This window comes from Capricornis sumatraensis, chromosome 2 (genome assembly GCF_032405125.1).
Source record: "Capricornis sumatraensis isolate serow.1 chromosome 2, serow.2, whole genome shotgun sequence".
Taxonomy (NCBI): Eukaryota; Metazoa; Chordata; class Mammalia; order Artiodactyla; family Bovidae; genus Capricornis; species Capricornis sumatraensis.
In genome coordinates this window covers 187,983,568-187,997,490 of record NC_091070.1, presented here as the reverse complement: position 1 = coordinate 187,997,490, position 13,923 = coordinate 187,983,568, and the positions used below count along the sequence as shown (strand labels likewise).

Sequence of the window (13,923 nt, the reverse complement as noted above, 5' to 3'; positions counted from 1 at the left end):
AATTAACAGATGCTGACTGGTCGTCCAGGATAATTCAGGAGTATCTGCTTTCACATTTCTGAAGGTAACAGAGAAGAGTTTAGGGTTGTTCTCTACCCTAACAAATATAACGAACGCTTGGGTCAAATCTACCTCTTAGATTGATTAAACCTAGCCTATACTGTTATATTTTTAGATTCTTCACTTAGCAAATACTGACCGTGTGTCATGTGCACAAGGCATCATGGCAGACATCAGGTGCTGAAGACAAGGACAGAAGAAAGCATTATCCTTGTTCATCCAAGAGCTCGCATAGCTTTTACTATCATTATTTTGTTCCCAAGGCTGGAAGTGAACCACCGACTACCTAAATATTCATTAATCTAGAATGACACTGTTCAACACATTGGCTAATAGCCACATGTGTAGCTACTGAATACCTGAAATGTGGTTAGCACAAACTGAGATGTACTGTTAAGTATATAAAATGCACACTGGGTTTCAAAGAGTATAAAACAAAGAATGTAAAACATCTCAATGTTTACATATTAAATGTTGAAATATATTTTAAATATACTGGGTCAAATAAAATGTTATTATAATTGATTTCCCCTGTTTTAAACATGGCTACTAGAAAACTGTAAAGGACATATGTGACTTGCACTATTTTTCTACTGAAAAGCGATGATCCAGGCTATAGCTGTAATGTTTGGGCAGAGCTGGAGAGTAAGAAAGCCTAAAAGGGGTTTACCTATGAGAATTAAAGGTACACAGACACCCTGAAAACAACACAGCAATAACTGGGAGTAAAAAGAACAGAAATTCTGGCTTAAAAAGGAGATAAAAATCCATGAAACACACAAGAGTTGAAAACAAACCACTCACTACTTTAATTAGAGTTATATTAATAATCTTTATAAATCAGAAAATCAGAAAACTTTTTATTCAATCCTTTTATTTTACATGTAAAAAAATATATGAGTTCCCCAAAATTTAAGTTGCAAATATCACAAACAGATGAAAGAAACAGGGCAAGAAGCCAGTGGCTGAACTGTGAATAAGGACCTACAACTTCTGGGAGAAAAAATATCTTCATTCTATAGTTTTGTGTTTTTTACTTAGATTGCTCCCAGTAACACCTATAAATTGGTAGAATAAGAAGTGAGAACTTTTACATATTCTAATTCTGTGTCTTTGGACGAATTAATATCCCATACAACTGAAAATGGGAGGTCTGGACTAGAAAATTTGGACTTAAACTAAGGATTCTAGCTGATTTAAAACACTCTATAGGGAATTCCCTGCTGGTCCATGGTTAGGACTTCACACTTTCCCTAAAGAGGGAATGGGTTCAATCCCTGGTCTGGGAACTAAGATCCCACATGCCATGTGGCATGGCAAAAAGATAAAAAATAAAAACAAAACAACAACAACCAAAAAATTTCTATAATTTCTGTTCAATATTAAGGTAATCGAAAGAGTTGGTTGACAACAGAAACTCAAAAGTATTGGGTTAGATCTCAGACTTAGTGGTAAAACAGAATAGGTAGGTAACATTATACCCTAGCATTATATCTAGCAACTAACAGTGGTCTCTTTTGTAAGTTTTGCATTAATGGATTTTTAACCCTGAAATCTTTACTTTCCTCATAGTCAATAAAGGATACTCTTCTTCCAACAACATTTTCTCAATGACAGCTCTGTTCTCTTCACTGATGGTGCTATCCAGAGTCCAAGGCTATTAAAAAAAAGGAAGAATAATTTTTTTTATTTACTGCTTTTTGAAACCAACTATTATTTTGTTAAATGAAAATACACAATAATATGATTACAAATAATAAAGCTACCATTTACCGAGAACACAGACATATCTTTGGACTCCTATGATAATGCTGAGACAGGCATCACTACTTCACAGATGCATTCATAGAAGCAGTAACTAACGTTTTAAGTGGGAAAGAAGAGACTTGAGCCTTAATTCCTAGGCTCTGGCTCCTACTCATGATAAAGTAATAATGGTTATCCTGCATGAGGAACAATTAAGATACTACTAAGATTTTGCTAGATACCTCACCTATTAATATTTCCAAAACTCACAATTCCTTTTTTCCCCTTAAGCCACAATCTCTCCATACTTCTTTTTAACTCTCAAAATGTAAACATTTTCAGCCAAGTTTCTTTTCCAAACTCTATTTAGACAGTTATAACTAACTACCCACTCAAAATTTCCACTTGGATACCTAACAGGCTTCTTAAAACTTGACATGTTCAAAACAAAATTTACCAAAGCATAACCTTCACCAGCTTCTCTCCTGCCTTCCCAGTTTTGTAAGCAGCATTACTAGTCACCAAGCTATTCCAGCCTGAAACCCAGGAATCATCCTGGATTCTTTCCTTTTCCTTCAATCCCCAAACCCAATAAAACAAGCATTTCTACCACCCAAACATAATTCAAATCTGTCAACTTCTGCCACAACCTGAGGCCAAGCCATCACCAAATCTTGCTTAGGTCCCTAGAAATGTTTCCTAACTAGTCTTTTTCATTTTCTTCCTGCCTCCTGCTGGTGTGACAGGGCCATCATTTGCCTCCCCAACCTGTCACCTCTCCCCCTTTCCTACTATATTCTAGATACTGGATTTCAACAACGGCCTTCGTGCTGCTGTTCTTTCTGCATATAGTAGCTTTCCTCTACTCTTCACACTCCTACTTCTACTTTCAACTTAAATGTTACCTTCTCAGTTTCCCTCACCATGTCCGTCTTGATTACGGTTGTATTCCCCAAAACCTGGCCTGGTGTCTGGCACGTACTAAGTATTCAATAGTTGTTGCTCAGTTGCTAAGTTGTGTGTGACTCTTTTGTGAACCCATGGACTGTAGCCTGCCAGGCTCCTCCGTCCATGGGCTTCCCCAAGCAAGAATACTGGAGTGGGTCACCATTTCCTCCTCCAGGGGATCTTCCTGCCCAGGGATCGAACCTGCATCTCCCACAATGGCAGCGGGTTCTTTACTGAGTCACCAGGGAAGCCCAAGGACTCGATAAATAACTGCTAAATGAAAAAATGAACCATGCAACAATCCCCATAGTTTAGATGAAGAAACTGCGGTTTATAAATCTGATAAGTGGTAGAGCACCAATTTGTGCCTAAATCTAGCTGGCTCCAAAGTTGTTTCCCAGAAGGCCATTTTTTCAGTCAAAAGAAAAAAGAATAAATTCCTTCTATTTTTAATTTAAGAAAAAGGTTTCACTATCTTACCTCTGACCACTGAGAACTAGCACCAAGTTAAAAAAAAAGAGAGAGAGATACTCTGCGCACTGAGTAATAGCTTAATATACCTGATATTTCCACAAAATACTTACAATAAGACCATTCTCAGTTCTCCATGATGAATCAAGATAATGATCTTGTAAAACTGATGCTGTATTTTCATCACTTCTGTAATAATTGAGAAAATAGGTATGAAAGTGAAATTATACCAGTTAATGAATATAATTTACACAGCACAGTGACTGACAGGTTTTGTACGTTAAACAAATATTTAGTTCCTTTCTCCATCCTATTTCAACTGCCAAATATCAAGTTTGTTTACTTCTGTTTCCCAAGAATAAACAACTCCATGAGGAAAAAACTACCTCCAAACAGCAACCACACACAACATATTCTGTGGCTATGAACCAACATTTCAGATTTCTTTTGATGAATATGCACATCTATACAGGAATTCAACTTTATGACTCTCCTGGTTATATCTAAAGCATAAAAGCCACCCATTAACAGTACCATTCTCAAAATGGAAGAAAAAGCAAGACGAAATAGAAGAAACAAAAGAAAATACTTGAAGGAGGACAGTACAGTGAAGAGACCTAAGAAACCTGTTGTTTTAACTCACATAACAAAAATTAACTTGAGTCATCTGGGGGCTTTTCTATGTCCATGAGGGATTCAACTTTGTTAATTCTCAGCCTTTTAACTAATTAGAACTCTCTAAAGTCACACTTAAGAGAGTCATAGTTACTTCCACTGTTTAGATGGGGAAACAATGGAAACAGTTAGAGACTTAATTTCGGGGGGCTCCAAAATCACTGCAGATTGTGACTGCAGCCATGAAATTAAAAGATCTTGCTCCTTGGAAGAAAAGCTATGACCAACCTAGACAGCATATTAAAAAGCAGAGACATTACTTTGCCAACAAAGGTCTGTCTAGTCAAAGCTATCGTTTTTCCAGTAGTCATGTATGGATGTGAGATTGGACTGTAAAGAAAGCATAGCGCCAAAGAATTGATGCTTTTGAACTGCAGTACTGGAAAAAACTCTTCAGAGTCCCTTGGACTGCAAGGAAATCCAACCAGTCCATCCTAAAGAAATCAGTCCTGAATATTCATTGGAAGGACGGATGCTGAAGCTGAAGCTCCAATACTTTGGCCACCTGATGCGAAGAGCTGACTCACTGGAAAAGACCCTGATGCTGGGAAAGACTGAAGGCAGGGGAAGCGGATGACAGAGGATGAGATGGTTGGATGGCATCACTGACTTGATGGACATGAGTTTGAGTAAGCTCTGGGAGTTGGTGACAGGGAATCCTGGCCTGCTACAGTCCATGGGGTCACAAAGAGTCAGATTCGACTGAGCGACTGAACTGAACTGAAAGTCACATTGTTCACTTCATATGAATAGTTAAGTTTGAGGAGGCCCAATCTGTGATATAATTAAATTTAAAATTTGCTTCTATATGTTTTGAAGTTATAAAAGTTTCCTAGTTAGTGACTTTTCCCAGTCTATACTTAGAAACTGCTATACCTCTTAGAAACTGCTATAATATAAAGTTTATTGTCTGTCTCATCCAATAAGAATGTGAGTTCCATAAAAGCAAGGACTTAGCTTGCGTGAGTGCTATAAACCCAGAGCTAGGCATATAAATGCTAATCAATATTTGTTGAATGACTGAATGAACAGGTAGGTGGGGTATGGATCACACAGGTCTCTAGGGAGTTGGGAGTACCATCATCAGATCTGGATGTAAGAAAAGACTACTCTAACTTCAGAAAAGACTAGAAGAGGGTCAAAGAGACAAGAAGCAGTTAAGAGGGAGTGATTACATAGATACTAGAGAGAAGTGACAGTAACTTAGACCTAAAGCAGAAGCAATGTGAACAGGAAGAAGTGAACACATCTGAGAGGATACTCAGAATCTACAGACTCTCTAATAGGAGAGAGGTAAGGAAAAAGGTTAAAATCTAGGTCTCTTCCCTGCATGAGTGGGTGGATGGTGCCATTTATTGAACTAGGGAACTTGAGGAAGCAGGTTGGGTAAGGAAAGCTTCTATAAAGTGAGATTGAGGAGCTTGTGGCTCACCCAAGGGCAAATAGATTCAGGAAAATGGATAAATGGATCTGAAGATCATGAGAAAGATTTGAGTTGGTGACAGATTTGGGCAATATCAGCCTGTTATTAGATGGAATTTAAGATTAAATGTCATCTGTGTGGGTCAAAATTGGTGGAACATTGGGAAAATTTCATATGGTCCAACTCAACAGAAATTTAAGCCTTGAGAGATGGACTGTATGGTTAGTTAAGAAGTCTTATGACAAAAATTCCTTGGAAATACTATGATTTAAAGAACAAGCAGAAGAAACAGAGGATGAGAAAGAATGGTAGAAGGGAAACAAAACACCTCAACACATCTTCTAACCTTGGTAACCAGCACTTAGCAAGGACTTAAAAGTGTGTTCAATTAACCCTCAAGATGTCATGATCAGCTATAAATGAACAATTCAGAGGGGCATCTAAGTGTTTACTCACACCAAATTCCACATGATTAGAGTACCAACACTAGGGAACAACTGTCACTAGACTGTAATGTTCATGACGCTCTATAGAATTGTGTGAGACAATGACGATGACCATCAGGAACCAACAACCAGTTACTGGGTTCATGAGACTAATGTGACTGTAAGTGCCATCAGCAGACTTTGGGCTCAAACAGAACAATAAGAAAAGGAAAGAAAAAAGAAAAAGAGAAATAAAACATTATCATAAAAATAAAGAAAAACCCATGGAGAAAGGGGAAGAGTCAGTGCTCTCAGATAATCTTTAGTGTTTCCAAGGGCAGCTCATCTCCCCTGAACTTCAGATAAGAATCCCTCACACCTATTTCATACACTTATTGTGGAAAGTAAATCAAACCACGCATGCAGAAGCACTCGGTCAAGATTAACTTGATCTACACAAATGTGAAAGACTGTTATCAAAGGCCTTCTCTTCATTTGTATAGACTTGTACTGTTTTGTCTAAACAGTTGAAGGAGACTTAGTTACTTCTCATTTTTATAGTGTTTTAAGTTCAGGAAAACTTTAAACGGCTCTGTTTCAGTCCCTCATGGACAGGGTTGGTACTCTTCTTCACAATTTACAAAGGTGCTATTATTAGGCTGGATCATGTGAAATTGCTATTTTATAGGTCAAAAATGGTCTAAGCCTCACAATTTTACCTGGCTCAATGTAGAGACTTCTAATGAACTTGTTCATAGTTATAAACAACACAGCTGGCTGAGTTGAGAACTGAGGTCTTCTGACCCTGACCAGTCTAAGCCTCTTCTATTACTAAAAGAGAATTCTGAAAGCACATCTTTAAAACCGCATGTATCAATTTCTTTCTCTGCAAGCAAGGAGTCAAACAGCTAGATATCTCAAGCTGGAGGCTGCTTTTTAAAAGTCACACTGGCCTGCTCTGCAGGAACTGGTACTAAATGGTGACCTCTCACTGGGTCCTCAAAATACTATCCGTGGTGGGAAGGTAAAGAACACAACACTTACAGAGCACCTCTCTTATACTAGAGCACATCCCCAAATCATTTCATTTGATCTTCACAACAACCGTATGAAGTACATAACATGACAGTCAGCTTACACATGAGTTGTCTGAGGCCCAAAGTCACACTGCTAGTAACTGCTGCTGCTGCTAAGTCACTTCAGTCGTGTCCGACTCTGTGTGACCCCATAGACGGCAGTCCACCAGGCTCCCCCCGTCCCTGGGATTCTCCAGGCAAGAACACTGGAGTGGGTTGCCATTTCCTTCTCCAACGTATGAAGGTGAAAAGTGAAAGGGAAGTCGCTCAGTCGTGTCCGACTCTTCGCGACCCCATGGACTGCAGCCTACCAGGCTCCTCCGTTCATGGGATTTTCCAGGCAAGAGTACTGGAGTGGGGTGCCATCCAGCTGGGTCAAAACACAGCTGTCAAACTCTTAAGTCCCACCCCTTTCTTTTAGATCACGCTGCATGTCGGGAAGTTTTTCATAACTACCCCTACGTGGAAGAGGAAACCAGAGGCTAGTAGGGATAAAACGACACGCCCAAGGTCACACGGCCTGCAAGCGAGGGAACAAGAATTCCTAAGTTGGGTTCTGTCCAGGGACTGCCCCTGTTCTAATTATTTTTGGGGCGGTGGCAAGGAGGCGGGTTCTGGAGTGGCAGTAAGGGAAGAAGCAATCTAATTGCTTAAGAGTATGCAATGTGCTAGGCGCGGTCAGCGCCCTCACAGGATCCCGGTAAATGGGCGTCCCACGCTAGTCTACGGTACCCGCCCTCTGGGCTCAGGAGGAGCCAACAGACGGGATGGGCGAGACGCGCCTCTCAGGCCGGCAGGAGACCCTGGCCCAGGGGATGGTTTTCCACTCCCCCGACCCTTGCCGGAACCGCGGCCTTTAGAGGGTACCTCCTCACGGCCGTGCCCCTCCTCGTCTCTGCAAGCCCAGTCTCAACTGCTCACCCAGACTGTGCCGCCGCTGGCACTAGGTCCCCTTCGATATCCACATCTGCCTCTTCAGCCGCCATGATGGGACCTGACCCCAGCCGTCCTCCCGAGAGATCCCGCGAGAAGTGGAGGGCCTGAAGGCGGGGCCATGTACGTCATGGGGCGGAGTCGACGGCTCGGCCAGTTCTTTCCAGGCTGGGGAAGCGGGGTTTCAGAGAAAAGATACTAAGGAGTTCTGGGGTTCTGGGGTTTTGTTGAGCAGCTCGGTGCTAAAGAATCCGGTTGCGATAGGCCAGTTCGATCCCTACATTGGATCCTCTGGAGTAGGAAATGGCAACCCACTTCCGTATTCTTGCTGAGAAATCCCGAAATAGGCACAACGTAAAGACTAAGCTTCAACAAAAGCCTTGGCAAGCAGCGCAGGCTTGGGTTTTGAAGAGACTGTGCTCTTGCATAAATTCTTTGGCGCCTCACTTCTCTGATTTGTAAAATGGGGATAATAATAATAATCTGCTGCTGCTTAGTCCCTCAGTTATGTCCCACTCTTTGCGACCCCATGGACACAGCCTGGTGGGCTACAGTCCATGAGAATTCTCCAGACAAGAATACTGGAGTGGGTTGCCCTGTCCTTCTCCAGGGGATCTTTACCGTCTGAGCCACCAGAGAAGAGCTAAAATTTTTATCTAGAGTGCTGCAAATATCAGATTAGACCTACTTTGAACTGTGAAGGTGGCAACAGTGATCCTTACCTGCTGGTTTTCTTTCCTTTCCTTTTTTTATTTTTTAAGGAATTATTCAGTACTTATTGAAGTGCTGAACATCTGTTTTATCAAAAAAATTAAGGGTATAACTTATGATTACATATTTTATTTTGTAGAGATCTTTACAATTAATTAAAATATCATTCTCATGACCACTAATTTTCACAATTGCACAGTGAATTAATCCGGACTGATATTATCAGTCACAGTTCTACAGATGAGGAAACTGAGGCTCTGAAAACTGAAATAACTAATGGAAAGGAAAGATAGCTGGTCAAAGACAGCTGGGACCAGAATCTAGGCCTTTTGACTCTTTACTGAGTGCTTACCCTCTACACATCATGTAGTTGGGAACTGTGAAAGACAAATGCCATTTCTCCCAAATAATTTATGGTTTCTCAAGAAATTAGATGTTGGCCTTATGGATTATTCTCCCTTGGATCACTTCTGTTATTGTAGCTGTTCATTCACTTGTCTGCCTCCACTGTTGGTTGATGAATTCACTAAGAATAAGCATTGTATCTGCTAGTCTTTTCACTAGTCCTTATACTATCATCATTCAGCAAAGTGTCTGACACACAGAAGGTGCTTGGTAAATATTATACTGATGAATGAGTCAATCAATTCATGGAATGAGTCCTCTTCTGACACTGTTGTGAGTTTTTTCCATCTCATTTTTGTTTATGCTCAAGCCATAGATGAGCTGTATTATGAATGTGATGGCAGAAGATGGAGGGAAAGTTTATCACAGAGGAAGATCCGGTGTCCAGTGCTCAGAAACTGTATAGTGCCCCATCCTTAGGTCAACCTGCAGATGCTTTGTTGTTGTTGTTGTTGTTGTTGTTCAGTCGCTCAGACATGTCCAACTTTTTGTGACCTCATGGAATTTTGCATGCCAGGCTTCCCTGTCCTTCACCACATCCTGGAGCTTGCGTAAACTCATGTCCATTGAGTTAGTGATGCCATCCAACCATCTTGTCCTCTGTTGTCCCCTTCTCCTCCTGCTTTCAATCTTTCCCGTCATCAGGGTCTTTTCTAGTGAGTTGACTCTTCACTTCAGGTGGCCAAAGTATTGGAGCTTCAGCTTCAGCATCAGTCCTTCCTATGAATATTCAGGGTTGATTTCCTTTAGGATTGACTGGATTGATCTCCTTGCAGTCCAAGGGACTCTCAAGAGTCTTCTCCAATACCACAGTTCAAAAGCATCAATTTTTCGGCGCTCAGCCTTCTATGTTCAACTTTCACATCCATACATGACTACTGGAAAAACCACAGCTTTGACTAGATGGACCTTTGTCAGCAAAATAATGTCTCTGCTTTTTAATATGCTGTCTAGATTTGTCATGGCTTTTCTTCCAAAGAGCAAGCGTCTTTTAATTTCATGGCTGCTGTCACCATCTGCAGTGACTTTGGAGCCCAAGAAAATAAACTCTCTCACTGTTTCCATTATTTCCCCATCTATTTGCTATGAAGTGATGGAACCAGATGCCATGATCATCGTTTTTTGAATGTTGAGTTTTAGGCCAGCTTTTTCCACTCTCCTCTTTCACCTTCATCAGGAGGTTCTTTAGTTCCTCTTTGCTTTCTGCCATAAGGGTGGTGTCACGTGCATGTGAGGATGCTTTACCTGTTGCCAAAGGACTTATCCAATGACCAGTTCTAGTGGTAGCTGGCTTGCTTGTAACAGAGTAGGCATTCTGAGGTATTTCTTGGATGTGATTTACAGTAAGATAGAAAGATGGGCATACCCAGATAATCAAAAGAATATAGATGCCTTTTATTGACCTTTACATAGCAGGCCAGATGGGAACTTTGGACACCCGTGATATCAAATGACACTAGACCATGACAGAGAACACCATGAGAACAGCATCTCTTGCACCAAGGAACTGAAGGCTTTCCGGCCCAGTGCCACCATAAGTAGGCATTAAAATATATGTGGAAAGAAGGAAAGGAAGTCCTGCACAGAACTCAAGTATGCCCCCAAGGCCTCTAGATGTAAAGGCCTCTTAAATAGGGGGACTAGCCTGAAGCCTCCCCACACATAACCCACACCATGCTCCTGCTTTGCTGACTTAGGTGAAACAGGCTCTGTGAAGCTTTAGCCCAACCCCAAAGAATCCACCTGCAATTCAGGAGCTGCAGGAGACACGAGTTTGGTCCATGTGTCCAGAAGATCCCCTGGAGAAGGGCATGGCAACCCACTCCAGTATGCCTGGCTCTAGGTGAGTGATCACACCGCCATGATTATCTGGGTCGTGAAGAAATTTTTTGTACAGTTCTTCTGTGTATTCTTGCCACCTCTTCTTAATATCTTCTGCTTCTGTTAGGTCCATACCATTTCTGTCCTTTATTGAGCCCATTTTGCATGAAATGTTCTCTTGGTATCTCTAATTTTCTTGAAGAGATCTCTAGTCTTTCCCATTCTGTTATTTTCCTCTATTTCTTTGCATTGATTGCTGATTTCTTTGCATTATCTCTCCTTGCTATTCTTTGGAACTCTGCATTCAGATGCTTATATCTTTCCTTTTCTCCTTTGCTTTTCGCTTCTCTTCTTTCCACAGCTATTTGTAAGGCCTCCTCAAATAGCCACTTTGCTTTTTTGCATTTCTTTTTCTTGGGGATGGTCTTGATTCCTGTCTCCTGTACAATGTCACGAACCTCTATCCGTAGTTCATTAGGCACTCTGTCTATCAGATCTAGTACCTTAAATCTATTTCTCACTTCCACTGTATAGTCATAAGGGATTTGATTTAGGTCATACCTGAATGGTCTAGTTGTTTTCTCCACTTTCTTCAACTTCAGTCTACTAGATATCAAACAGGTAACAATTAAACATTACAAAATAAAAGATTAGTGAACTTGAGCATATAATCAAAGAACTATCCAAAATGAAACATACAGAGAAATGAAAACACTTTTAAATAAGCAGAAAATTCAGTGAGCTGTAGGATAACGTCATGCTCAGTTGGGGGCTCTGAAAAATGGATGGTAGGGATCAGGAAAAGTATTTGAAGGAAAAAAGGAAAATTTTTCCAAATTTCAGGAAAACAATAAACTCACATATCCAAGAAAATCAAAGAATTCTAGGCGTTAGAAAACATAAAGAAACTATACTAAGGCCCATTGTAATCAAATTTCTCAAAACCAGTGATAGAAAAGCAAGCTTTTCAGACAATCTAGGCACATTCCCTACAAAGGAAAAAACATAAGAATGACAATAAATTTCTTGTCAGAAACAATGGAAGCAGGAAGACAGTAAGCCAACATTTTAAAATTACTGAAAGGAAAAAGGCAGCTTAGAGAACTGTATATCTAGTATAAATATCTTTCAAAAATGAAGGCAATGTTAAGCCTTTTCGAGATACGAAATCTGAAAGAACACATCATCAACCTATCTACTACAAAAAAATGTTAAAGAAAGAAATTATAGAAAGAAATGAAATGATATGGCAGAAAGAAATGATAGATGGAAATCTGAATCCCTGTAAAAGAAGGCAGAGTACAGGGATGGTAATGACATGGTAAATGTATAAGATTTGTTTTCTTAGTATTGAAACCATTAAGTGTCATTTCAGGGCTCTCTGAAGAACTCTGATACTATAGTCTTTATATCTCAGCACAGAGAAGAATTCAGTGAGAGCAAAGTGGTAGATAAAAAGTGAGGCTTACACATGAGTGGCTAGAAATGCCACACCCTGAGAACTTACTGGGCAACAGTTTTACAATCAAAGAAAAAGTAAAAATAGGCAGAGGACCTTCTTTGTCTTTCTTCACTTTTTTATCTTCCTTGGGGGCTCCAAAATCATTGCAGATGGTGACTGTAGCCATGAAATTAAAAGACGCTTACTCCTTGGAAGAAAAGTTATGACCAACTTAGACAGCATATTAAAAAGCAGAGACATTACTTTGCCAGCAAAGGTCCATCTAGTCAAGGCTATGGTTTTTCCAATGGTCATGTATGGAGGTGAGAGCTGGACTATAAAGAAAGTTGAGCGTCAAATTGATGCTTTAGAACTGTGGTATCAGAGAAGACTCTTGAGAGTCCCTTGGACTGCAAGGAGATTCAACCAGTCCATGCTAAAGGATATCAACCCAGAATATTCATTGGAAGGAGTGATGTTGAAGCTGAAACTCCAACGCTTTGGCCACCTGATGCAAAGAACTGACTCATTTGAAAAGACCCTGATGCAGGAAAGATTGAAGGTGGGAGGAGAAGGGGACAACAGAGGATGAGATGGTTGGATGGCATCACCAACTCAATGGACATGAGTTTGAGTAAACTTCAGGAGTTGGTGATGGACAGGGAGGCCTGGCATGCTGCAGTCCATGGGGTCGCAAAGAGTTGGACACGACTGAGCGACTGAACTGAACTGAATGTTTTCATCATCAGCTCCTCTTCCAGGTTGAAAAAGGGAGTTTTCTTGTCCCTTTGTGGTCAAGCTAGGTTCAAAAATTACTGTTTTTTAGCTGTGTGGAGAGCATGTTCTAGAAATCATTAATGTACTGAGCTCACTGGACAGGATGGGGGTCTCATGCATCCATTGTTTTATTGTTTGGGGGCATGTCCTGTGCTTCTGTTGCAAGGATTTGTTGCTACGCAAGCCTGCTTGCTTTTGTGGTTAAGCAAATCTGCTTTCTTGAGTAATTATTAACTTACAGGGATCTCCTGTATTTTTCTACTTATAATCCCCTAGTGGGATTAACTATTTAATTGTCTCTTTTGTCCCTTCGATCTGTTCCTATCAGTATTTAAATCTCTTTAAATGAGAATTGACTGTTTAAACAAAAGTAATTACAATGTAATGTGAGATTAACAGCATATATATGAGTGAAATATATGAGAACAATAATATAAAGTCTCGAAAGGGAGGGATACAAGTGCAGGCATACCTCAAAGATACTGCATGCTCTGTACCAGACCACCACAATAAAGAGAATATTACATGAAGCAAGTACAAAAATGTTTTGGTTTTCCAGTGTACAAAAGTTATGTTTATACCATATGGTAGCCTATTAAGTGTGCAATAGCTTTATGTCTAAAACTACATAATTTAAAAAATACCAAAAAAAACCCCTATTACAATAGTAACATCAAAAATCACTGATCACATATCACTATAATAAATATATAGTACTTGAAAGTTTGAAATATTGTGAGAATTATCAAAATGTGACAGAGAGAAATGAAGTGAGTAAATGTTATTGGAAAAATGGTACAGATAGATTTGCTTGACACAGCCTTGACCCAAACCCTCAATTTGTAAAAAACACAGTGCCTGCGAAGTACAAATGAAAGAAGTCTGTCTGTATATTTTTGTGAAGTTATTATATAAAGTGATATAATATCACTTGAATATTTCATCATTGTTACATATTAAGGTTGTATAGCATAAACCCTAAAATAATCACTACAATAACAAAACAAAGTT

General features: G+C 40.0%; 1 protein-coding gene across 1 annotated transcript in view; it reads right to left on the bottom strand.

The window, feature by feature from the left end:
* Positions 1-7,810, bottom strand: part of MYSM1 (Myb like, SWIRM and MPN domains 1) — a 37,561-nt gene extending 29,751 nt beyond the window's left edge. The window contains exons 1-3 of the mRNA XM_068966518.1: positions 7,746-7,810; positions 3,339-3,414; positions 1,647-1,717 (exon numbers count right to left, since the gene is read on the bottom strand). Coding sequence (XP_068822619.1) covers positions 1,647-1,717; positions 3,339-3,414; positions 7,746-7,810 — 212 coding nt within the window. The remainder of the gene's footprint in view (positions 1-1,646; positions 1,718-3,338; positions 3,415-7,745) is intronic.
* Positions 7,811-13,923: the final 6,113 nt, after the last annotated feature.